General features: G+C 38.3%; 1 protein-coding gene across 4 annotated transcripts in view; it reads left to right on the forward strand.

Annotated features, from left to right (window-relative positions):
* TBC1D12 (TBC1 domain family member 12) overlaps positions 1-23,573 on the forward strand; it is a 131,044-nt gene that overhangs the window by 69,669 nt on the left and 37,802 nt on the right. For all 4 annotated transcript variants that reach the window (XM_031015655.3, XM_055352519.2, XM_055352521.2 and 1 more), the window contains 3 exons: positions 479-594; positions 18,990-19,072; positions 22,679-22,796. In XM_031015655.3, coding sequence (XP_030871515.3) covers positions 479-594; positions 18,990-19,072; positions 22,679-22,796 — 317 coding nt within the window. The remainder of the gene's footprint in view (positions 1-478; positions 595-18,989; positions 19,073-22,678; positions 22,797-23,573) is intronic.

A 23,573-nucleotide genomic window follows, 5' to 3' on the forward strand; every position in this document is an offset into this window, starting at 1 on the left:
TCAAAGATGGCCTGGATAGCTGATGTCATAGAAGGCAATTAAGAATGTCTCCCTAAAACTTTAATTAATCTAGTGTATTTCTGTCTTCTCTTACATTTTGATACTTTGTATGTAATATATATTTATAGTTTAGGTTGCTTCAGGAAAACAAAAAAAAAACCAACTTTTTTTATGTTTTGTTTTTAGTAGAGGTGAGGTGTTGACCCTTGCCCAGGCTGGTCTTGAATTCGTGAGCTCAAGTAATCCTGCCACCTCGGCCTCCCAAGTGCTGGAATTATAGGCATGAGCCACTGCTCCCAGCTCCCCTCCACCTCCAAAAAAAAAACTTTTATTTTTTGTCTGCTTGATATTTTTACCAAATTATTTTTTGAATTGTATGTATCCCTCATTATAGCATAATATTTTTAATGATACAGATTTAATAATACAAACTATGTTGGAGCAGTTTCTGCATAAGGTATGTTTTAATTTACTCTAGGAATATGAAGCACGAACGGGGAGGACCTGTAAACCACCACCTCAGTCTTCAAGACGCAAGAATTTTGAATTTGAGCCGCTTTCTACCACTGCCTTGATTCTTGAGGATCGACCATCGTAAGTATTTTAGTGATAATCAGTGACATTGTTTATATTTTAAAGTTAAATTTAATTTTGTTCACTATTTTAAAAGATAGCGAGAAAGATATTGAGAAAGGATTTAATTTTTACAAAATTTAATCCCCGTTGTCTATCCTAAAACTATTTGGGGAGAATATATTTTTCTTGGGTTTTTTGTTTATTTAGAGACAGGGTCTTGCTGTGTTGCCCAGGCTGTTCTCAAACTCAAGTGATCCTCCTGCCTCAGTCTCCCCTTCCAGGATTGTAGGCATGCACTGCTGGCCCTAGTAGAGAGTATATTGTTGTCGTCTAAGACTTACGCATATTTTCTAGAGGTCTCTGTGAGTTAATATACGAAACATAATAAAGTATTGGCTCTTTATGTCTATTTCTATTTCAACTCTCTGCTCCTCCATCTTAACATGATAGGGCAGTTATTTTTCCTTTCTTGACATTTAGTATGTATTTAAGATGTGCTTGTCTTTGCCTTTTGTACTATGTAACTACTTAGGTAAGTAAAAGTTTTATTAAGGAAGTAAGAGTACACTCCCAAGAGAGGAGTGAGCTGACCTGGCTGGGAGCCTACTATTATTATTAAGAATACATTTCTTATTTATTTATTTATGTTTGTTTGTTTGTTTTGTTTTATTTATTTTTAATTTTTTATTTTTGAGACAGAGTTTTGCTCAGTCACCCAGGCTGGAGTGCAATGGTGCGATCTCAGCTCGCTACAGCTTCCACCTCCTGGGTTCAAACCATTCTCTTGGCACAGCCTCCTGAGTAGCTGGGATTACAGGCATGCACCAACATACCTGGCTAATTTTTTTGTGTGCATTTTTAGTAGAGACAGGGTTTCGCCATGTTGGCCAGGCTGGTCTTGAATTCTTGACCTCAAGTGGTCCACCCATCTCAGCCTCCCAAAGTGCTGGGATTACAGGTGTTAGCCACCATGCCCAGCCTAAGAATACATTCTTAATGCTCAGCAAAACATCTTAAATTGTTCTTTTTCTGCTGTACCTCAGAACATTGTCTGATTTATTATTAAACAAAACACATCCTAAAGCAAGACCACTTGGTTCTTAGCTCTTGTTCTCCTCCTTGGGTTCTCTGGATCAATTCTTTTTCTTTTACTAGAATTGTCTCTCTGTCCCTCTCTTTCTTTTTAATTTAATTTAATTTGTAGAGGCAGAGTCTTGCTCTGACATCCAGGCTGGAGTGCAGTGGCACAATCATAGCTTACTGCAGCCTCGAACTCCTGGCCTCAGACAATCCTGCCACTTCAGCCTCCCGAGTAGCCAGGACTACACGCGCACACCACCGCACCTGGCTAAAGAATTCTTTCTCTCTCTCTTTTTTTTTTTAGATGTAAAACTTCCTAGCCTTTCTTGCCATTTTCCTGATCTGGACCTTTTTCTACCCATTTTCCTGATGAACATAATAAAAGAGTCTGGAGCCAAATAGAAGAGCGTAGAATATTTTTTGGACATTGCAAGAGAAAAAAAGCTGGACTTATTAAGTACATTATTCTTTTATTCTGGTTACATTCCCTCATACTAAAGAATTGTGGTCCCAATGTTCCTCTTTTAGGATTTGATGAATATGTTTATAATCGTCTTTTCATTGTTTAAAAAAAGCATTTTAGAAACTTAGTTATGAGAACATGTGAAATTTTATTTCAGACTTGCTGCCAGGGATGAAAATGAACCAGGCCAATTCAAAGATTCCTTTCTTGGTGGAGACATTTATAGGAAAACAAGAGTGGTTAGATAAACAAGAAAAGAATAACTTGTTAAAGATCTTTAGACTTTGCAGCTGTCAGCTGAGTACGTAGATAAGTTCCCAGAAGAGCTTGCTTAAGCTTGATAAAATTTATCCGAAATGGATTATGCTTTTTACCGGGAATGTTAATTTCTTCCCAGAAAGCGTTTATGAAAATATCACTCAAAAAGTTCTATTCTAGACGGTGTTGGGGACAAATCTTTCTTTACACCATACTCTATTTCGTATCATATCTGCCTCTTTAGGTTCTGCCTCCATGCCTTTGCTCATGTTATTCCCCTCTCTTGGAAGGCTTTTATCTTATTTCTACTTCTTACTTACTCAATCCTTAAGGATTAGGCTTTATCTTTTCTATCAAGTCTTTGGTGATTTCTTCAGCCTTCTGTTGTATCTACTTCTCTTGTACCTTTCTTGTCACACACAAACAATTCCTTGAAATAATGTTCAATGGAATTGGCTTGAAATAATATGGTAGGTACAATAACATTATGAAAAGAACTCAGTGTACAAAAATATATAAACAGCTGAAAAAAGTACTTTTATTTTCACTCTTTTGAACTATCTATAGTTAATTATACTATATGTTATAGCTTTTATTCTGTTTCTGTGTGTTTGCTCCTTTGTAATATAGAGACTGAATTTGGTCTCTAGTGTTCCACCCAACACTGAGATGCTGTGGTTAATTAACAATTTTGTTCACCTTTTTAAATTTGAAGGGGCCTTTTTGGTGGGGGGACGTTATTTGTATGACTTACATTTATGTAACTAAAACAAACCAACAAAGTGTCTTCATGGTATTGGAGTATGAGGGTGTTTAATCACTTATTTCTTCTTCTTCTACTTCAACCAATTGAAAAATAGATAATGGAGAACAGAAGAGAATGAAACCTTCAATTTTATTGAGTATAAAACCAGATGAGGGGAAGAAAACTGTACATGGGAATACCTGGGTACAACCTGAGTACTAAAGTGGAACTTTGTACTTTATCTCCCTCAGAATACTCTTCTAGCAGACTTGGGCCAGCTAACATCTATCTAGTTATAGCCCAAGAAGCTAGAACAGAGGTCTGAGTAATCTTAGGTTTCTTCTGTTTATGGATGCAGGCAGGTTCAAGAGGCCTGTTCTGCTTTTGTGTCTTATCTACTGGTAATGCCACTACTTCGACTATGAGGTGGCATCTGGAAGAAGATAGAAATTATTCTACAGCAGGGTTCCCCAAACCCCAGGCCACAGACTGATTCTGGTTAGGAACTGGGCTGCACAGCAGGAGGTGAGCAGTGGGATCTAGACCATGTGGGAGGTCTAGATGTGGGATGTGAGGTTGTGCAGAGAAGAGGTCTATTTAGATCTGCAAATTTCACCTTATTAAATAGAAGACTAGATCTCCTAAACTGTGCCCAGCAAATCATTTGCCATGACTTGTAGAAAAGAAACAGAGGAGCTAGGCATGGTGGCTCACATCTGTAATCCCAGGACTTTGGGAGGCTGAAGCAGGAGGATCGCTTGAGGCCAGGAGTTCAAGACCAGCCTGTGCAAAATAGTGAGACCCTGTCTCTACCAAAAATAAGCCAGGGTGTGGTGGCACATACCTGTAGTCCTAGCCTACTTGGGAGGATTTCTTGAGCCCAGGAGTTTGAGGTTACAGTGAGCTGTGATTGTGCCACTACACTCCAGCCTGGGTGACAGAGTGAGACGCTGTCTCAGAAAAAATAAAATAAGATGACAGAGATTGCAATTGCAAAAGGGATTAAGCTTCACACCAGCAGCATTTCATCTTATGTGAAGAGAAGGATCAGGCCTATTTGGTGGAAGCCAGTAGGTGGTTAGAAATCTTAAAGGCGGGATTTGTAGTTAAACTGGAAATGTAGGCCAGGCGTGGTGGCTCATGCCTGTAATCCCAGCACTATGGGAGGCAGAGGCGGGGGCAGATCATGAGGTCAAAAGATCGAGACCATCCTGGCCAACATGGTGAAACCCCATCTCTGCTAAAATATGAAAATTAGCTGGGCATGGTGGTGTGCACCTGTAGTCCCAGCTGCTCAGGAGGCTGAGGCAGGAGAATCGCTTGAACGCTGGAGGTGGAGGTTGCAGTGAGCGGAGATTGTGCACTGCACTCCAGCCTGGTGACAAAGCGAGACTCTGTCTCAAAAAAAAAACTGGAAATGTGATTTCAATTAAGCTGTTTCTCCAATGATAAAATGAAAATTTCTAAAGGTAAATGAAATACAGCTATCAATCAAGCAATTTTCTGTATCTTAAGGGCTCAGAGTCCAGTCAGAAAAACAAATCAATGTAGTAATTTCAAACAGAGGAACTTTAATAGAGGAATTCATTGCAAGGTTGTTAAAAGGCCTAGAAAAGCAAAAGAAGGGAATACAGGTTCAAAAGATTAATAATTCCAGAAAGGTGTGTATTGCTCTGGGATGTAGAAGCAAAAGAAAAAAATAATATCACCCAGAGTACAATATCACTATTTACCTGAAAACTGGATTTATATTTAGCTTCTATTTTTTCCTGTGGTCTTATTTTCTTTACAGTAAATAAAGTTTTTTTTAAGTATTAACATAATGAAAAGGGATATTGTAATTATTTTATATGGAACTATATGGAATCCATCATTGCTTTTATCTTCACAATTCTTTGTAATTCTAGGAAGTACTTTTTCTGAAATTTAGGAACAGTTAAATCCATTATTCTTTTGCAGAAATCCAGAGAGGCAAGCAGAATAGCTTGTAAAAGGAAATAAGAGAGACTTAAGGCTAGGATTTTGGAGTTAATAGTTGGTGCTATGACGTAGGTAGAAAGCAGCTTTGGACAGAATCGATTTGCAAGATTTAAGGCAGTTAGTATGTGTAGGCAATACTAGGAATTATAAGATTCAATGGATCTGGATGTGAGGACTAAACTCCATGGATTTTAAATGTGGTTGGAGTTTGTGATGGCTCTTGACCTTTAGAGCACCATCATTGATTTATTGGTATATGATTAAGCAATTACATTCAGCTACACATAAGAGACTCCCCAAATAGTAGCCTAAATATGCAAGAATTTAAGTATGTAAGTAGCCCAAATTAAGTAGTTCAGTGCTAGTATGGTGGCTCCATGCATCAAAGACAAGGGTTGATATCTTTCACCATATTGAGAAAAAACTTCATTTTCATGCTGACCTTATGCTAACCACAGAACGGGCTTGGGGACCCACTGGGCCCACAGTAAGAAAGACTTGAGCTAAAACTCCACTAATCGCCTGACCTCTACATACCTCTACTTTGACTCTGGACTATGGTAACATTTTGGGTCTCTTGCAATTAGTGTCAGATCAGAGCTGATATCCAGTAGTCCCCGAACGATCTGATTGTTTTCTTTTACCTAATGAATAGTTACCCTGGTAAAAGGCTGTAAGCCCCTTTGGGGAAGGCTGGGAGAAAGATTAATAGTATAAATTTTTGGTAGTGTACTGGAGTCCTCTCAAGGGGACCCATCATCTTCCGCATTCAAAGGATTCTGGGTCTGTAAGCTGGCTCAAGTCTGGGGAGTGATTGAGGGGCCATTAGTCTTCATGATTCAGGATAGACTTTTGTTCTCTTGACCTAGCACTTTTCTGCTTATATAGATCAAGTAAGAATGTAGTAGGCTTCTTTTTTTCACTTCTAACAACACCATATCAACTAGCCAACACAATAGGTCTGTGCAAGTCATACTATTCTGATTGCGGCTTTGACTCTGCTGTTCATTATGGTAATTCTGCTCGCCTTGCTTTAATGATTGAGTGCTGCCACTTGGTCCCTGCCACCCCAGGATTCAATTATTCCCTTTGCATTTAGGTTTCCCAGTTCAGTGACTGCAGTTCAAGACCAGCCTGGGCAACACAGCAAGACCTTGTCTGTACAAAAAAACATATATATATATATATATATATATATATATATATATATATATATATATGTATGTATGTATGTTTATATATATATATATGTATGTTTATATATATATATATAATTAGCCAGGTGTGGTGGCACACTACTGTATTCCCAGCTACTTGGGAGGCTGAGGTGGGAGGATTGCTTGAGTCTGAGAGGCAGAGGTTGTAGTGAGCCATGATCACGCCACTGCACTCCAGCCTGGGCAACAGAGCCAGACCTTGCCTCAAAAAAAAAAAAAAAGACTTGAAAGTCAAAATTACTTCTTGATCCACAGGTTGCAGAATGAATGTTGTGATGGCAGGCATGAAAATAACATTCATCTTTTTGTACATCTCCATCAGAGCTCTTTGGTAACTAGGTGCATCGTTAATAAGCAGTATTGCTTTGAAAGGAATCTTTTTTTTTTTTTGAGCAGTGAGACTCATCAATAGTCTTAAAATATTCATTTAACTGTGCTGTAAACAGATGTCCTGTCATCCAGGCTTTATTGAGCACAGGTAGAGTAGATTTAGAATGATTCTTAAGGGCCCTAGGATTTTCAGAATGGTCCATGAGCATTGGCTTCAACTTAAAGTCACCAGTTACATTGGCCCCTAAGAAGAGAGTCAGCCTGTCCTTTGAAGCAGGCATTGACTTCTGTCTTGCTTGGAAATACGAGATGGCATCTTTTTCCAGTAGAAGGCTGTTTTGTCTACATTGAAAATCTGTTGTTTAGAGTAGCCACCTTCATGAGTGATCTTAGTGTATCTTCTGGATAACTTGCTGCAGCTTCCCCATCAGCACTTGCTGCTTCATCTTTTACTTCTATGTGTGTAAACAGCTTTTTTCCTTAAACTTTATTAACTAATCTCTGCTAGATTCCAGCTTTTCTTCTGTAACTTCTTCACTTCTCTCACTCTTCATAGAATTGAAGAGAGTTAGGGCCTTGATGTGGAGTGGACTTTGGCTTATGCAAATATTGTGGCTGGTTTGGTCTTTTATCTAGACCACTCACACTTTCTCAGCAATAAGGCTGTTTTGCTTTCTTATCATTTGTGTGTTCATTGATTAGCACTTTTAATTTCCTTCAAGAACTTTTCCATTACATTCTCCACTTGCCTAACTGGCTGAAGAGGCCAAGCTTTTGGCCTATCTTGGCTTTTTTTTTAAATTTCGTTTTTATTTTGTGTGGGTACGTAGTAGATAAATATATTTATGGGATAAATGAGATACTTTGATACAGGCATGCAAGTGCATAATAATCACATCATCGTAAATGGGGTGTCCATCCCCTTGAGCATTTATTCTTTGTGTAATAAACAATCCAGTTATAATCTTTTAGTTATTTTTATTTTCTCATTTTTCTTTTTGTTTTCCAAATTTTATGTTAGGTTCCAGGGTACATCTGAAGGTTTATTACATAGGTAAACTCATGTCATGGGGGTTTGTTGTACAGATTATTTTATCACCCAGGAATTAAGCCCAGTATCCAATGGTTATCTTTTCTGCTCCTCTCCCTCCTTCCACCCTCCACCCTTAAAGTAGACCCCAGTGTCCGTTGTTCCTTCTTTGGGTTCAGAAGTTCTCATCATTTAGCTCTCACTTATGAGTGAGAACATGTGGTATTTGGTTTTCTGTTCCTGCATTCGTTTGTGGAAGATAATAGCCTCTGGCTCCATCAATGGTTCCCGCTTTTGTTCCCGCAAAGGACATGATCTTGTTCTTCTTTATGGCTACAGGGTTATTTTTAAATGTACAATTACATTATTATTGACTATATAGTCACCCTGTTGTACTATCAAATACTAGGTCTTATTCATTCTGGGTTTTTTTTTTCGAGACGGAGTTTTGCTCTTATTGCCCAGGCTGGGGTATAATGACGCGATCATGGCTTACTGCGATCTCTGCCTCCCAGGTTCAAGCAATTTTCCTGCTTCAGCCTCCCGAGTAGCTGGGATTATAGGCATGCACCACCACGTCTGGCTGATTTTGTATTTTTAGTACAGATGGGATTTCTCCATGTTGGTCAGGCTGGTTGTGAACTCCCGACCTCAGGTGATCCGCCTGCCTCAGCCTCCCAAAGTGCTAGGATTACAGGCATGAGCCACAGTGCCTGGCCCATTATTTCTATTTTTTAAAATCTATTAACCATCCCCACTTTCTCCCTGCCCCACTACTGTCCTTCCCAGCCTTAGGTAACCATGTTTCTACTCTCTATCTCCATGATTTCAATTGTTTTAATTTTTAGCTCTACAAATAAGTAGAACATGTGATATTTTTCTGTGCCTGGCTATTTACTTAACATCATTTCCATTTCCATCCATATTGTTGCAAATGACAGGATCTCATTCCTTTTTGTGGATGAATAATACTCCATTGTCTGTATGAACCACATATTCTTTTTTTTTTTTTTTTGAGTCAGAGTCTCACTGTGTCTTCCAGGCTGGAGTACAGTGGCACGATCTTGGCTCACTGCAGCCTCCACCTCCTGTGAACCACATTTTCTTTACCCACTCATCTGTTGATGGACACAGGTTGCTTCCAAATCTTGGCTACTGTGAATAGTGCAGCAATAAACATGGGAGTGCAGATATTTCTTTGATATTCTGATTGCCTTTCTTTTGGGTATATACCTAGCAGTGGGATTGCTGGATCATATGGTAGCTCTATTTTTAGTTTTTTTAGGAACCTCCAAACTGTTCACCATAGTGGTTGTACTAATTTCCATTACCACCAACAGTGTACAACAGTTACCTTTTCCCCATGTCCTCTTCAGCATTTGATATTGCCTGTCTGTTTGATAAAAGTCATTTTAACTAGGTTGAGATGATATTTCATTGTAATTTTGATTTGCATTTCTCTGATCGTGATGTTGAGCACCTTTGAATATGGCTGTTTGCCATTTGTATGTCTTCTTTTGAGAAATGTCTATTCAAATATTTTACCTATTTTTAAATTGGATTATTAGCTTTATCCCTGTGGATATATAAGCTTGAGCTCCTTATATATTCTAGTTATTATATTAATCCCTTGTCAGACAGGTAGTTTCCACATATTTTCTCCCATTCTGTTTATTGGTTTTGTTTTTGTTTGTTTGTTTGTTTGTTTGTCTTGCCGTGCAAAACATTTTTAACTTGATGTGATCTCATTTGTCATTTATGCTATGGCTGCCTGTGCTTGTGAGGTATTAATCAAGAAATCTTTGCCCAGTCCAGTGTCCTGGAGAGTTTCCCCAGTGTTTTCTTCTGGTAGTTTCATAGTTTGAGATCTTACAGTTAAGTCTTTAATGTATTTTGATTTGATTTTTGTATGTGGTGAGAGATAGGGGTCTAGTTTTATTCTTCTGCACATGATAATCCAAATTTCCCAGTATCATTTATTGAAGAGACTGTTTTTTCTCAAATGTATATTCTTGGCACCTTTGTCAAAAATGACAGATTATCAGTAGATATATGGATTTGTTTCTGGGTTCTCTGTTCTGTTCCATTGGTTTATGTGTCTATTTTTATCCCAGTACCATGCTGTTTTGGTTACTGTAGCTCTGTAGTATAATTTGAAGTCAGATAATGTGATTTATCCAGTTTTTTTTGTTGTTTTTTTTTTTTTGAGGTGGAGTTTCGCTCTTGTTGCTCAGGCTGGAATGCAGTGGCATGATCTCCGGCTCACCGCAACCTCCACCTCCTGGGTTCAAGCGATTCTCCTGCTTCAGCCTCCCAGCAGCTGGGATTACAGGCCACCACACCCAGCTAATTTTGTATTTTTAGTAGAGATGGGGTTTCTCCATGTTGGTCAGGGTGGTCTCGAACTCCCAACCTCAGGTGATCCACCCGCCTCAGCCTCCCAAAGTGCTGGGATTACAGGCGTGAGCCACCACGCCTGGCCAGTTTTGTTCTTTTTGCTCAAAATAGCTTTGACTATTCTTGGTCTTTTTTGGTTGCATATAAATTTTAGGATTGTTTTTTCTATTTCTGTGAAGAATATCATTGGTATTTTGATAGGGTTTGCATTGAATGTGTAGATTGCTTAGGGTATTATGGACATTTTAACAATGTTGATTCTTCCAATCCATGAACATGGAATATTTTTCCATTTTTTGGTGTCCTTTTCAATTTCTTTTATCAGTGTTTTACAGTTGTTATTGTTTTAAGTAAAAGAAGACCTTTTACTTCTTTGGTTAATTCCTAGGTATTTAATTTTATTTGTGCTATTATAAATGGGATTACTTTTTTATTTTTCAGATTGTTCAGTGTTGGCATGTAGAAATGTTACTGATTTTTGTCTGTTGATTTTTTATCCTGCAACTTTACTGAATTTGTTTGTCTTTTTTAATAGTTTTTTGGCAGAGTCTTTGGACTTTTGCAAATATAAGATTATCTCATCTGCAAGGATAATTTGATTTCTTCCTTTACAATTTGGATACCCTTTATTTCCTTCTCTTGTCTGATTGCTCTAGCTAGGACTTGCAGTACTATGTTGAATAACAGTGGTGAAAATCTGCAGCCTTGTTTTGTTCAGATTTTAGAAGAAACGCTTTCAGTTTTTTCCCATTAAATATGATACTGCAAGTCTGTTGTATATGGCTTTTATTATTTTGAGGTATGTTCCTTCTGTCCCCAGTTTTTTAGGGCTTTTATTATGAAGGGATGTTGAGTTTTATCAAATGTTTTCTCAGTGTCAGTTGAAATTATATGGTTTTTGTCTTTCTGTTGAGGTGATGTATCACATTGATTGATTTGCATACGTTGAAATATACTTACATTCCAGGGATAAGGCTCACTTGGTCATGATGAATTATCTTTTCAATGTATTGTTGAATTCAGTTTGCTAGTATTTTGTTGAGGATTTTTGCATCCATGTTTCTCAGGGATATTGGCCTGTAGTTTTCCTTTTTTTTTTTTTTTAATGTGTCTTTGTCTTGTTTGGGTATCAAGGTAATACTGGCCTCATACAATGAGTTCATAAGAATTCCCTCCTCTATTTTTTGGAGTAATTTGAGTAGGATTGTTGTCAGTTCAATTCTTCTTTAAATGTTTGGTAGAATTCAGCAGTGAAGTCATCAGGTCTTGGGCTTTTCTTTACTGGTAGACTTTTAATTACAACTCTGTAATTAAATGTTTTGTTCCATTGTGACTTGCTATTGATCTGTTCAGGTTTTGTATTTCTTCATGGTTCAATCTTGGTAGGTTGTATGTGTCTAGGAATTTATCCATTTTCTCTAGATTTTCCAATTTATCGGCACACAGTTGCTCATAGCAACCACAAACGATCCTTTGAATTTGTGTGATATCAGTTATAATGTCTCCTTTTTCATCTCTGATTTTACTTATTTGAGTCTTCTTTTTTTCTTAGTCTGGCTAAAGGTTTCTCAATTTTGTTTTTCTTTTCAAAAAACCAACTTTTTGTTATGTTGATCTTTTGTATTGTTTTCTTTCAATTTCATTTATTTGTGCTCTTTTTCTTTTTTCTTCTTCTTCTTCTTCTTCTTTTTTTTTTTTTTTTTGTTGTTATTGTTGAACATGGTCTCACTTTGTCACCCAGGCTGGAGTACATTGGCGTGAATATGACTTACTGCAGCCTTGACCTCCTAGGCTTAGGCCATCTTCCCACCTCAGCCTCCTGAGTAGCTGGGACTAAAGGCACATGCCACCATGCCCAGTTAATTTTTGGGTTTCTTTTCTTTCACTAATTTTGGATTTGGTTTGCTCTAGCTTTTTTAGTTCCTTAAGATGCATTTTTAGGTTGCTTATTTGAAGTTTTTCTTCTTTTTTGATGTAGGCACCTATAGCTATAAATTTCCCTTTTAGTGTTGCTTTTGCTGTATCTCGTAGGTTTTGGTATGTTTAATTTCCATTAACATTTGTTTCAAAATATTTTTAAATTTCCTTCCTGATTCCTTCATTGACCCACCACTGGTCATTCAGGAGGATATTGTTTAATTTGCATGTGTTTGTATAGTTTACAAAATTCCTCTTGTTATTGATTTCTAGTTTTATTCCATTGTGATTGGAGAAGATGCTTGATATTATCTCATTTTTTTGAATGTTTTAAGACTTGGTTTGTTTTTAACTAAGGAAGCACCATGTGGTCTATCCTTGAAAATGATCCATGTGCTGAGGAGAAGAATGCATATTCAGCCACTGGATGAAGTATTTTGTTAATATTCTATTAGGTCTGTTTGTTCTATAGAGCAAATTAAGACCAATGTTTCTTTGTTGATTTTCTATCTGGAAGATATGCCGAGTGCTGAGAGTGGTGTGTTGAAGTCTCTGACTATTATCGTATTGAGGTGCATCTTTCTCTTTAGCTCTAATAATATTTGCTTTATATACATGGGTGCTCCAGTGTTGGGTGCATATAGATTTACAATTGTTATATCCTCTTGCTGAATTGACCCCTTTATCATTATATAATGACCTTATTTGTCTCTTTTTATGGTTTTTGTCTTGAAGTCTATTATGTCTGACATAAGTATAGCGACTCTTTCTCCTTTTTGGTGTCCATTGGCATGGAATATCTTTTTCTGTACCTTTCTTTTCAGTCTATATATCCTTTATAGGTGAAGGGTGTTTCTTAGAGGCATCATATCATTGGGTCTTTTTTTTTTTTTTAAATCTATTCAGTTACTCTATCTCTTTTGATTGGAGAGTTTAGTCCATTTACATTCAGTGTTATTGGTAAGTAAGAACTTACTCTTGCCATTTTGTTATTTGTTTTCTGGTTGTTATGTGGTCTTCTCTTCTTTCCTTCCTTCCAGTCTTTCTTTTAGTGAAAGTGATTTTTTTTTTTTGGTGGTATGATTTAATTTCTTGCTTTTTATTTTGTGTTACTTGTCATATTTTTTTTATTTGAGGTTACCATGTGGCTTGCAAATACTACCTTATAACCCATTATTTTAAACTGATGACAACATTGATTGCATAAGCAAACAAACTAGCAAAAAGAAAACTAATAAAAACTTTACACTTCAACCTCATCCTCCTGCTTTTTTGTTGTTTCACTTTTTTTAAAAAACTTTTTGTTGTTTCTTTTTTTTAACTTCTGTTGTTTCTCTTTTTTTTTTTTTTTTGAGACAAGGTCTTGCTCTGTCGCCCCAGCTGGAGTGCAGTGGTGCAGTCATCGCTGACTGTGGCCTCTATCTCCCGCGATCAGTTGATCCACCCACCTCAGACTCCCGAGTAGCTGGGACTACAGGTGCATGCCACCATACCCAGCTGGGTTTTGTTTTTTTTTTTGTTTTTTTAGTAAAGATGAAGTCTTGCTATGTTGCCCAGGCTGATCTTGAACTCTTGGGCATGAGCAATTCTGCCATGGCCTCCCAAAGTGCTGGGATTATAGATGGGAGCCACCATAATGGCTGACTTGTTGTTAGTCTTTATGTCTTATTTTACTGCCTATTCTTGAAAAGCTGTTTCAGGTATTATTTTTTATTGGTTCATCGTTTAATCTTTCTACTTAAGATAAGAGTAGGCTGGGCACAGTGGCTTACGACTGTAATCCCAGCACTTTGGAAGGCTGAGGCAGGTGAATCACTTGAGGTCAGGAGTTCCAGGCTAGCCTGGCCAACATGGTGAAACCCTGTCCCTACTAAAACAATACAAAAATTAGCTGGGTATGGTGGCACGTGCCTGTAATCTCAGCTACTCAGGAGACTGAGGCAGGAGAATCGCTTCAACATGGGAGGCGGAGGCTGCAGTGAGCTGAGATTGCACCACTGGGTATTGCTGTTTGTTATTCAGGGCCCAAGTGGTCTTTTTTTTTTTTTTTGAGATGTAGTCTCGCACTGTAGCCCAGGCTGGAGTGCAGTGGTGCGATCTTGGCTCACTGCAACCTCCGCCTCCTGGGTTCAAGCAATTCTCCTGCCTCAGCCTCCCGAGTAGCTGGGCTTACAGGCACATGCCACCACACCCGGCTAATTTTTTGTATTTTTGGTAGAGATGGGGTTTTACCATGTTGGCCAGGCTGGTCTCGAACTCCTGACCTCAAGTGATTTGCCCGCTTCCACCTCCCAAAGTGCTGGGATTACAGGTGTGAGCTACCGGCCCGGCCTCCAAGGGGTCTTTAGTCAGCATGTGATGAATCCTGCCAGGACCGTATTCTTTTTTTCAAGGCAGCAGGTTCACTTCTATTCTAGGGTGTCTCTAGAAATGTCATCCAGGAGCTAGGACCTGAGATGGGGGCCTCACCACTGCCTGGTGCCCTATCCTACTGTGGCTGAGCTGGTATCTAAGATGCAAGACAAAGTCCTCTTTACCCTTCTTTCTCCTCTCCTCAAGTGGAAGAAGAAAGGAGTTACTTTTGTTGCTGTAAGCTTCACTGCCTGGGATTGAGAGGGGAGTGGCGTAAGCACTCCCCCAAATGTCCTGTCTGGTGTCTCACTGTGTCATCTACTGCCCCAGTCCACCGGCTCTAAGCCCAGCATAGCATCAGGACCTGCCTAAGAATTGCAGCCCTTGTGTCCTAGACTGTCTTTCAAGTTCACTTAGGATCCCAGAGCACTTTAACCTGCGATTGCGAGGCTTGCTGAAACTCAAGTTTCAGCTGCTGGGATGGGCGCTTCCCCTCTGGCTAGTGCTGTTCAAAATGCTCCCTCCATGGGCAGGTGCTGGCTGAGTTCAGCATGATTTTGCTTTCCATGTGCTAGGGCAGCATTAAGTTCAATGCAAAGTTCCTCAGTCACTGTGTTGTTCCTGCCCTGGGTGCATGGGTTCTGTCTCCTAGCCAAGAAGCCACTGCCAAGGGTTGGGGGAGGGGTGGTGTTGGCAATTTAAGACTGTCTTTCCTACCCTCTGCAATGCCTCTTTCAGCGATATGAAGTTAAAACTAGGTACTGTGATTGCTCACCTGATTTGTGGTTCTCATGAAGGTGCTTATTTGTGTGCAGATAGTTAAAATTTGGTGTTCCTGCAGGGTGGACAACTGGTGCAGGCTTCTATTCTGCCATCTTTCTTCACCCCCCCTATCTTGGCTTTTGGCATGCCTTCCTCATTAAGCTTACTCATTTATTTCTGGCTTTTGATTTTAAATTGAGAGATATGGGACTCTTCTTTTCACTTAGATGTCATTGTAGAGTTGTTAATTGGCCTAATTTCAATGTTGTATCCCAAGAAATAGGCATGCCTGAAGAGATAGAGAGAGATGGGAATGGTCAGTCTGTGGAGCAGTAAGACACACATGTTTGCCTTGGCACACAAATTTGCCATCTTATATTAGCACTGTGTGTGGTGTCCCAAAACAATGAGAATAGTAACAACAAAAATCACCTATCACAGATCACCATAACAGATACAATGATAATGAAATAGTTTGAAATATTGCAAGAATTGGCTGGGTGCGGTGGCTCACCCCTGTAATCCCAGAACTTTGGGAGGCTGGGGCAGGCAGATCACCTGAGGTCAGGAGTTTGAGACCAGCCTGACTAACATGGTGAAACTCCATCTCTACTAAAATTACCAAAAAATGTAGCCAGGCATGATGGCAGGCACCTGTAACCCCAGTTACTTAAGAGGCTAACGCAGGAGAATTGCTTGAAACCAACTGGGAGGTGGAGGTTACAATGAGCCAAGATCGCGCCTTTGCACTCCAGCCTAGGTGACAAGAGTGAAACTCTGTTTCAAAAGAAGAAAAAAAAAGAAATATTGCAAGAATTACTATAATGTGATACAGAGACACACAATGAGCACATTGTTAGAAAAATGGCACCCACAGACTTGCTTGACATTAGGGTTGCTACAAACCTTCAATATGTAAAAAATGCAATATTTGCAAAATGTAATAAAGCAAATCACAGTATAGTAAGGTATGCCTATAGTATATTTATAACAGCTATTTTATCATCCTTGTGTTATCCTATTATCTGTGACATTTTTATATTGTGACTGTTGATTAATTTTTCTTCTCATTATGCATTATATTTTTCTGCTTCACATCTCTGTTTTTATTGAATGTCAGACATTGTGGTTTACATAGGTGGATGCTGAACTTTTTTGTGTGTTCTTTTAGATACTTTTTGGCTTTAGTCTGGTTTGCAGTTTTTTGGAAATGGTTTGATCCTTTTGACCTAATCTTTGTTGGAGTGGTTCCAGAATAGCTTTTAGTTTAGGAGTAATTTGTCCTCACTACTGAGGCATTATTCTTGTAAGCACTCTACCTAGTACTCTTATCTATCAGGAGGTCTTTCCACTCTGGCTGGTCTTGTGTGAACTTTAAGAATGTCCTATTTTTTTTTCTCTGGTGGTTCTTTCTCTGGCTGTAGTTAATCACACATATGCACAGATCAGTACTCAGCCAAACCCTTGAGAGGACTCTCTGCAGCTCCCTTCTTTTCTGGTTTTCTGGTTTGTAACTTTTAGCTGTCTTGGACTCTCCAACTCTAAACTTTCTCCTCACCTTAGGACTGATGGACCACTGAGACCTGGAAATGTCAGGTACTTGTAGGGTTACCTTGCTTATTTCTTTTCTCTTAAAGATCACTTTCTTGTGCTGCCCAGTGTCTGTTGTCTGGAAACTATAGTTTAATATATTTTGTCCATTTTCTAATGATTTAAGGGGAAAGGGTAAACCTGGTTTCTTTTATTCCATTATGGCCTGAAGCAGAGGTCTTAACTTTTATTCCTCCCTCCTACAACCTACCAGATCAGTTGACTAATTTGAGAAGAGGAGGTAGAATTTATAATTTGGAAATTTGTCACATACCTTTTTCCACACTAGCCTGTTGAAAAGAAAAAACTGACTCCTAAAACTGGACACTATTATGATTATATTTGGATAAGTGATAATATACCAGTGTATTTCTTTTTGCATTTTTTATATCTAAATCACTGACTCTGTGAAGCCATTGATTTGATAAACCAAAATACGGTGTAGTAGTTACCCCTTATTGGCGGTTTTGCTTAAGGCAATTTCAGTTACCTGTACTCAGCTGTGGTTTGAAAACATTAAGTGGAAAATTCTAGAAATAACTTTTAATTTTTAAATTGCGTGCCATTCTGAGTAGCATGATGAAATCTCACTGTCGTGCTCCATCCTGCCAGGGACATGAGTTCAGTTTATCTGCACTATATACACTACCCACCTAGTAGTTCACTTAGTAACCATCTTGGTTGTCAGATCAACTGTTGGTGATACCACAGCGCTTGTGTTCAAAGAACCCTTATTTTATTAGTAATGCCCCCAAAGCTTAAGAGTAGTGGTGCTGACAATTCAGATATGCCAAAGAGAAGCTGTAAAGTTCCTCCTTTAAGCAAAAAGGTGAAAGTTTTCAAATTAATAAGAAAAAAAAAATCATATGCTGAAGTTGCTAAGATCTGTGGTAAGAATCAGTTTCCTATCCATGAAATTGTGAAGAATGAAAAAGAAATTTATGCTAGTGTTACTGTCACACCTTAAATTGCAAAAGTTACTGCCATAGAGCACGGTGTTTAGTTATGATTGAAAAGACATTAAATGTATGGATGGAAGATATGAACAAAAATGTGTTCCAATTGATGGCAACATATTGTGCTGGGTTAACTTAATCTCAATTAAATTAAACTTTATCGTAGTTATGTATGTATAGGAAAAAACCTGGTATATATAGGGTTTGTTACTGTCTGAGGTTTCAGGCATCCACTGGAGGTCTTGGAACATAACTCCTAAGGATAAGGGGGGACTACTATGTATGCAAATGATGGATGATCCAGTTTTTAGTTAAAATGTTGTCTTAAAACTCTAATTAATGGAAAGCAGTTTGACAGTTTATTGTAAAGGTATATCCGCACTTACTATATAACCCAAGACTTTTGTTTAACTAAGGGAAATGAAAGCAAATGTCTACACAAAAACTTGATGTTAATTTTTATAGTAGTTTTATTAATAATGGCCCCAATCTGGAAACAATCCAAGTGTCCACCCACATGGATAAATGGAATACTACTCAGCAATTAAAAGGAATACATTACTAATACAACAACATGAATGATTTTCAAAACTGTGCTGAGCAAAAGAAGCCAGACATTAGTCCTTCAATGTAAATTAAAAACAAGAAAAGCCAGACACAAGAGTCTATAAAATTCTTGAAGAGGAAACAAATTAATCTATAGTGATAGAAATCAAAGAAGGAATTTTGTGAGGGATACCACAAGGAAACTTAGTAGAATGATGGGAATGTTCTATATCTTGATTGGTTAGTTAGCTGCACAGGTATATACATTTGTCAAGACTCATCAAACTACTCTTAAAATATGTTTATTCATTTTATTATATGAAAATTATATCTGAAAAAAGTTGACTAAAGGAAACTCTAGTAAGTGAGTTTAACAAATAACCTAAAAATATTGACTGAAATCTGAAATGGACTGGGCTCAGTGGCTCACACCTGTAATCCCAGCACTTTGGGAGGCCGAGTCAGGAGGATTGCTTCAACCCAGGAGTTTGAGACTAGCCTGAGCAACATAGTGAGACCCCATCTCTATTTTTTTTAATCTGAAATGTTTAAATATATACCAACTTATATACACATGACATAGAACTACACACACACACACACACCACATATTAACAACCTGGATTCTGATTCTGTTCTAAAATGCACAGTTCTTTTCAGCCTTTCACTTCCTTAATGTATGAAATGAGGTTAGTTTAGAAATTCTTTGCATCTGGGTGTAAAAACAAGTTAGTAAGTTTAAAGTTAATCTTTTAAAAATTGTCTTGACTTAAGTAATTTTTTTTTCCAGAAATCTTCCTGCCAAATCTGTGGAAGAAGCTTTACGTCACCGACAAGAATACGATGAGATGGTGGCTGAGGCTAAAAAACGAGGTATAAAATTTAACTCCAAATGATATAATTTTCTGATTTTAATAAGAAGATGGATGGTAAAATTCATCAAGTCTGTCTTCAAGATGATACTGAATTCTTTTTTTTATTTCTTTTTTTGTTTCTTTTTTGAGTCTTGCTCTGTTGCCCAGCCTGGTGTGCAGTGATGCAGTCACAGCTCACTGTAGCCTGACCTTCCAGGCTCAAGCAGTCCTTTTACCTCTCAGCCTCCCAAGTAGCTGGGACCACAGGCACATGCCACCATGCTTGGCTAGTTTTTTGTATTGTTTGTAGAGATGAGGTTTTACCATGTTGCCCATGCTTTTATTTTTCTCTACTATTTTTATAATTAAGTTTGTTCTAAAGGAGGAATAAGATGACATACCAGGATCATAGTTTTTCTGCATATACTTTTACAGAATAGGAGGAATCTTGAAATTACAGTCATAAAACTTGGACTTCTACTATCTTAGTTTATAAATAAAGATAATAATTCATGAATCTATTAATGAATTTCACTTTTTACCATTTTTATATTTTATAATTATTAATTTCTAATTATTTTATAATTTAATAATTTTAACTTTATGGCTGTGAGAATATGATTAGAAACTCAAAATTTTTTTGTGACTTACAGAGTCTCTCTAGAGGCCCAATTGTGTCATTTGATTAGGTGCATAAAAGTATACTCTTGTGTGTATAAATTTACATATTCATTCATTCTCTTTTCCAACCAAAAAAATAATATCAGGATAATTTAACAGTGTTTATTTCCTGACAATTGTTATTTCAGGATAAACGTACATTTTTAGAAGATATTACACAGCTGTATACATTTTTAGACTTAACATCTAACACCTTATTAACAACTGATATTTTTTCCTTTGACTTAAGTTAATGGACCGTTATAATAGTATACAGTTCTGCTTTATGGTGCTATTTTGGAATTGAAGTTACTTCTTTAATGTTAAGTAAACATAGGATATATAAGGCTAGTTATATTGTTCTAGAAGGTATTTAAACATTAGTTGAGTGTATTTTACTATACAGAATTCGAAATATTTCTGACATATCCAATTAAGTATTTATCTATTTATTACTTATTTTTATTTTTTTGAGACAGGGTCTTGCTCTGTCACCCAGGCTAGAGTGCAGTGATGCGAACTTGGCTCACTGCGGCCTCAATCTCCCAGGCTCAGGAGATCCTCTCGCCTCAGCCTCCCAAGCAGCTGGGACCATAGGCGTGCACCACCACGCCCTGTTAATTTTTGTAATTTTTGTGGAGACAGGTTTCGCCATATAGGCCAGGCTAGTCTTAAACTCCTGACCTCAAGTGATCCACCCACCTCGGCCTCCCAAAGGCTGGGATTTCAGATGTGAGCCACCACATCCAGCCTGAGTTTTTATTTTTTATTATGTATTTATTTATTTTAGAGACGGAGTCGCACTTGTTGCCTAGGCCAGAGTGCAGTGGTACAATTATAGCTCACTGCAGCCTCGAATTCCTGGGCTCAAGCAGTCCTTCTGCCTCAGCTTCCCTGGTAGCTGGGATTGCAGGTGCATGCCACCACGCCCAGCTCTTTTTTTTTTTTTTTGAGACAAAATCTCACTCTGTCACCCAGGCTGGAGTGCAATGGCGCAATCTCAGCTCGCTGCGACCTCCGCTGCCTGGTCAAGTGATTCTCCTACCTCAGCCTCCAGAGTGGCAGGGATTATAGGTGCCCGCCACCAGGCCTGGCTAATTTTTGTATTTTTAATAGAGACGGGGTTTTGCCATGTTGGCCAGGCTGGTCTCGAACTCTTGATCTCAAGTGATCCACCTGCCTTGGCCACCCAAAGTGCCGGAATTACAGGCGTGAGCCACCATGCCCAGCCCCAGCTCATTTTTTAGAAGTTATTTTGTAGAGATGATGTATCTTTATGTTGCCCAGGCTGGTCTCAAACTCCTGGCCTCAAGCAATTCTCCCACCTGAGCCTCCCCAGAGCGTTGAGATTATAGGCATGAACCACTGTGCCTGGCTCCAGTTAAGTTTTTATTAATTTTAAAATTTTTACTATATGATTACTATGTAAGATAGCTATTGGTACTGGATGATCTTAAAAGCATGGTATGATAGGGATGATATTGAACTGAGGAATCAGAAGGCCACAGCTTTAACCTTGTTTGATACTACCTTGGTGTGATACTCTGAACAGGCCTGGTGTTAGTTTTCTCATGCGTAACGTGTGAGAGGCAGGTCAGCTTAATCAGGGCTTTGAAGCTTCTCTTTCATCATTTTTTTTTTTGTTGGTAAAGCAGTGGAACATTCTCCCAAGAAATCTTATATAGAATATGAATACATAAAACAAATAAAAGAAAGTAGAGATTGTCGGCCAGATGCGGTAGCTCACGCCTATAACCCCAGCACTTTGGGAGGCCAAGGCTGGCAGATCGTGAGGTCAGGTGTTTGAGACCAGCCTGGCCAGCATGGTGAAACTCTGTCTCTACTAAAAATACAAAAAATTAGCTGGGCATGGTGGTGTGACCCTGTAATGCCAGCTACTGGAGAGGCTGAGGCAGGAGAATTGCTTGATCCCGGGAGGTAGAGGTTGCAGTGAGCAGAGATCGCACCACTGCACTGCAGCCTGCGCAACAGAGAGAGACTCTGTTTCAAAAAAAGAAGAAAGAAAGAAAGTAGAGATTGTTTACTTGGCCTTCTGCTTGCCCCTCAAGATGGTCTGAGGCATATCTGAAAAAACAATTTGAAAACAGTTTGGCTAGCTGGTCTCTGATATCCTCACTGGTTCTAAAATTACATAAAGTTTTGATTTATGACTCACTTTCCTCTGTATTTGAGACATCTCTTCTTCTGAAATTGTCACCTTTGATTTTCAGAGATATATTTTCTTCCTCTAACTTTTGCCTCAGAATATAAGAGATGTACTGTTAATATATGTGTTTTGGGGGACATTTTAAAATTTCAAACTAGTAAAGTGAAACACCATATTAAAAAGAGTTAATATTACTAATAATGCTACTGACAAAATCATTTTGGAATGTCATGTGGGTTATGTCAGAAAATTTATAAACCCTTGTAGGAAAAATGGGTATTGGTTAGTTGCCCACAGTTGTTTGTTTTTTATATAGTTAATTCATAAGAAATTTGACTTCATAGATTTAGTGTAAATAGAAATATGTGATAAAGTAATCTACTTAAATTATTTTTCTGACCTTTTATTCCACTTACTTTTATAGTAGAACAGGAGATGTTATTTTAAAATTATGTTAGTAACTGGGCATGGTGGCACACATGTGTAGTCCAAGCTGTTCAGGAAGTTGAGATATGAGGATTTATTTAAGTCCAGGAGTTCAAGGCCACCTGAGCAACGTGGCGAGACCCATCTCTAAAAAAAGAGAAAACAAAGAATAGAAAATTATGTTAATCAAGTTCATTTACTTTCACTTTTTCCCTCCCTTTCTTTCCCTGCCCCTCCCTCCCTTATTTCCTTCCTTCCTCTTACGATAATATTCTTTTTGAGAAAGTCTATTTTGTAGAGTTTAGGTAAATGGAGAAGAGGATTTTGATCTAGCTTATTTGTATTGAAATAATTTTTACTCGTTTAAAACAGAAATTAAGGAAGCACATAAAAGAAAAAGAATCATGAAAGAACGATTTAAGCAGGAAGAAAATATTGCAAGTGCAATGGTAATTTGGATCAATGAAATACTGCCCAATTGGGAAGTAATGTAAGTAAGCAGACTTTTCCTAAATTCCCATTTGTCTCTGAAGATCTCATGTTTCTTTTTTTTTTAAATTTATTATTATTATACTTTAAGTTTTAGGGTACATGTGCACAATATGCAGGTTAGTTACATATGTATACATGTGCCATGCTGGTGTGCTGAGATCTCATGTTTCTGATTCTGTATTTTTATTATTTCCAGCATGTATTTTATGCTTTGGCTAAATTATACTATTAATTAATGCCTGAAAATTTCCATATTTGCATCTGTGCCTTTGCTTTTATAAATCCCTCAGTGTCTACCACCTACTTCCCTTACTGACCATCCTCTGTGTCTGCTAAATATTTTTTTTTTTTTTTGAGACGGAGTCTCGCTCTGTCACCCAGGCTGGAGTGCAGTGGCATGGTCTCCGCTCACTGCAAGCTCCGCCTCCCGGGTTCACACCATTCTCTGGCCTCAGCCTCCCGAGTAGCTGGGACTACAGGCGCCTGCCACCGCGCCTGGCTAATTTTATTTTTTTTTTTGTATTTTTAGTGGAGATGGGGTTTCACTGTGGTGTCTGCTAAATCTTACCTATCCTTTGGGACCCAACTGAAATGCTAATTGATTTATGAAACTTTTAATGTCTTTGGTTACTGTATTTTCTTTCTTTTTTTTTTTTTTCTGAGACAGAGTCTCGCTGTGTTGCCCAGGCTAGAGTGCAGTGGCACAATCTCGGCTCACTGCAAGCTCCGCCTCCCAGGTTCATGCCATTCTCCCCCTCAGCCTCCCGAGTAGCTG

The sequence above is a fragment of the Gorilla gorilla genome, chromosome 8, assembly GCF_029281585.2.
Source record: "Gorilla gorilla gorilla isolate KB3781 chromosome 8, NHGRI_mGorGor1-v2.1_pri, whole genome shotgun sequence".
NCBI classification, from domain to species: domain Eukaryota; kingdom Metazoa; phylum Chordata; class Mammalia; order Primates; family Hominidae; genus Gorilla; species Gorilla gorilla.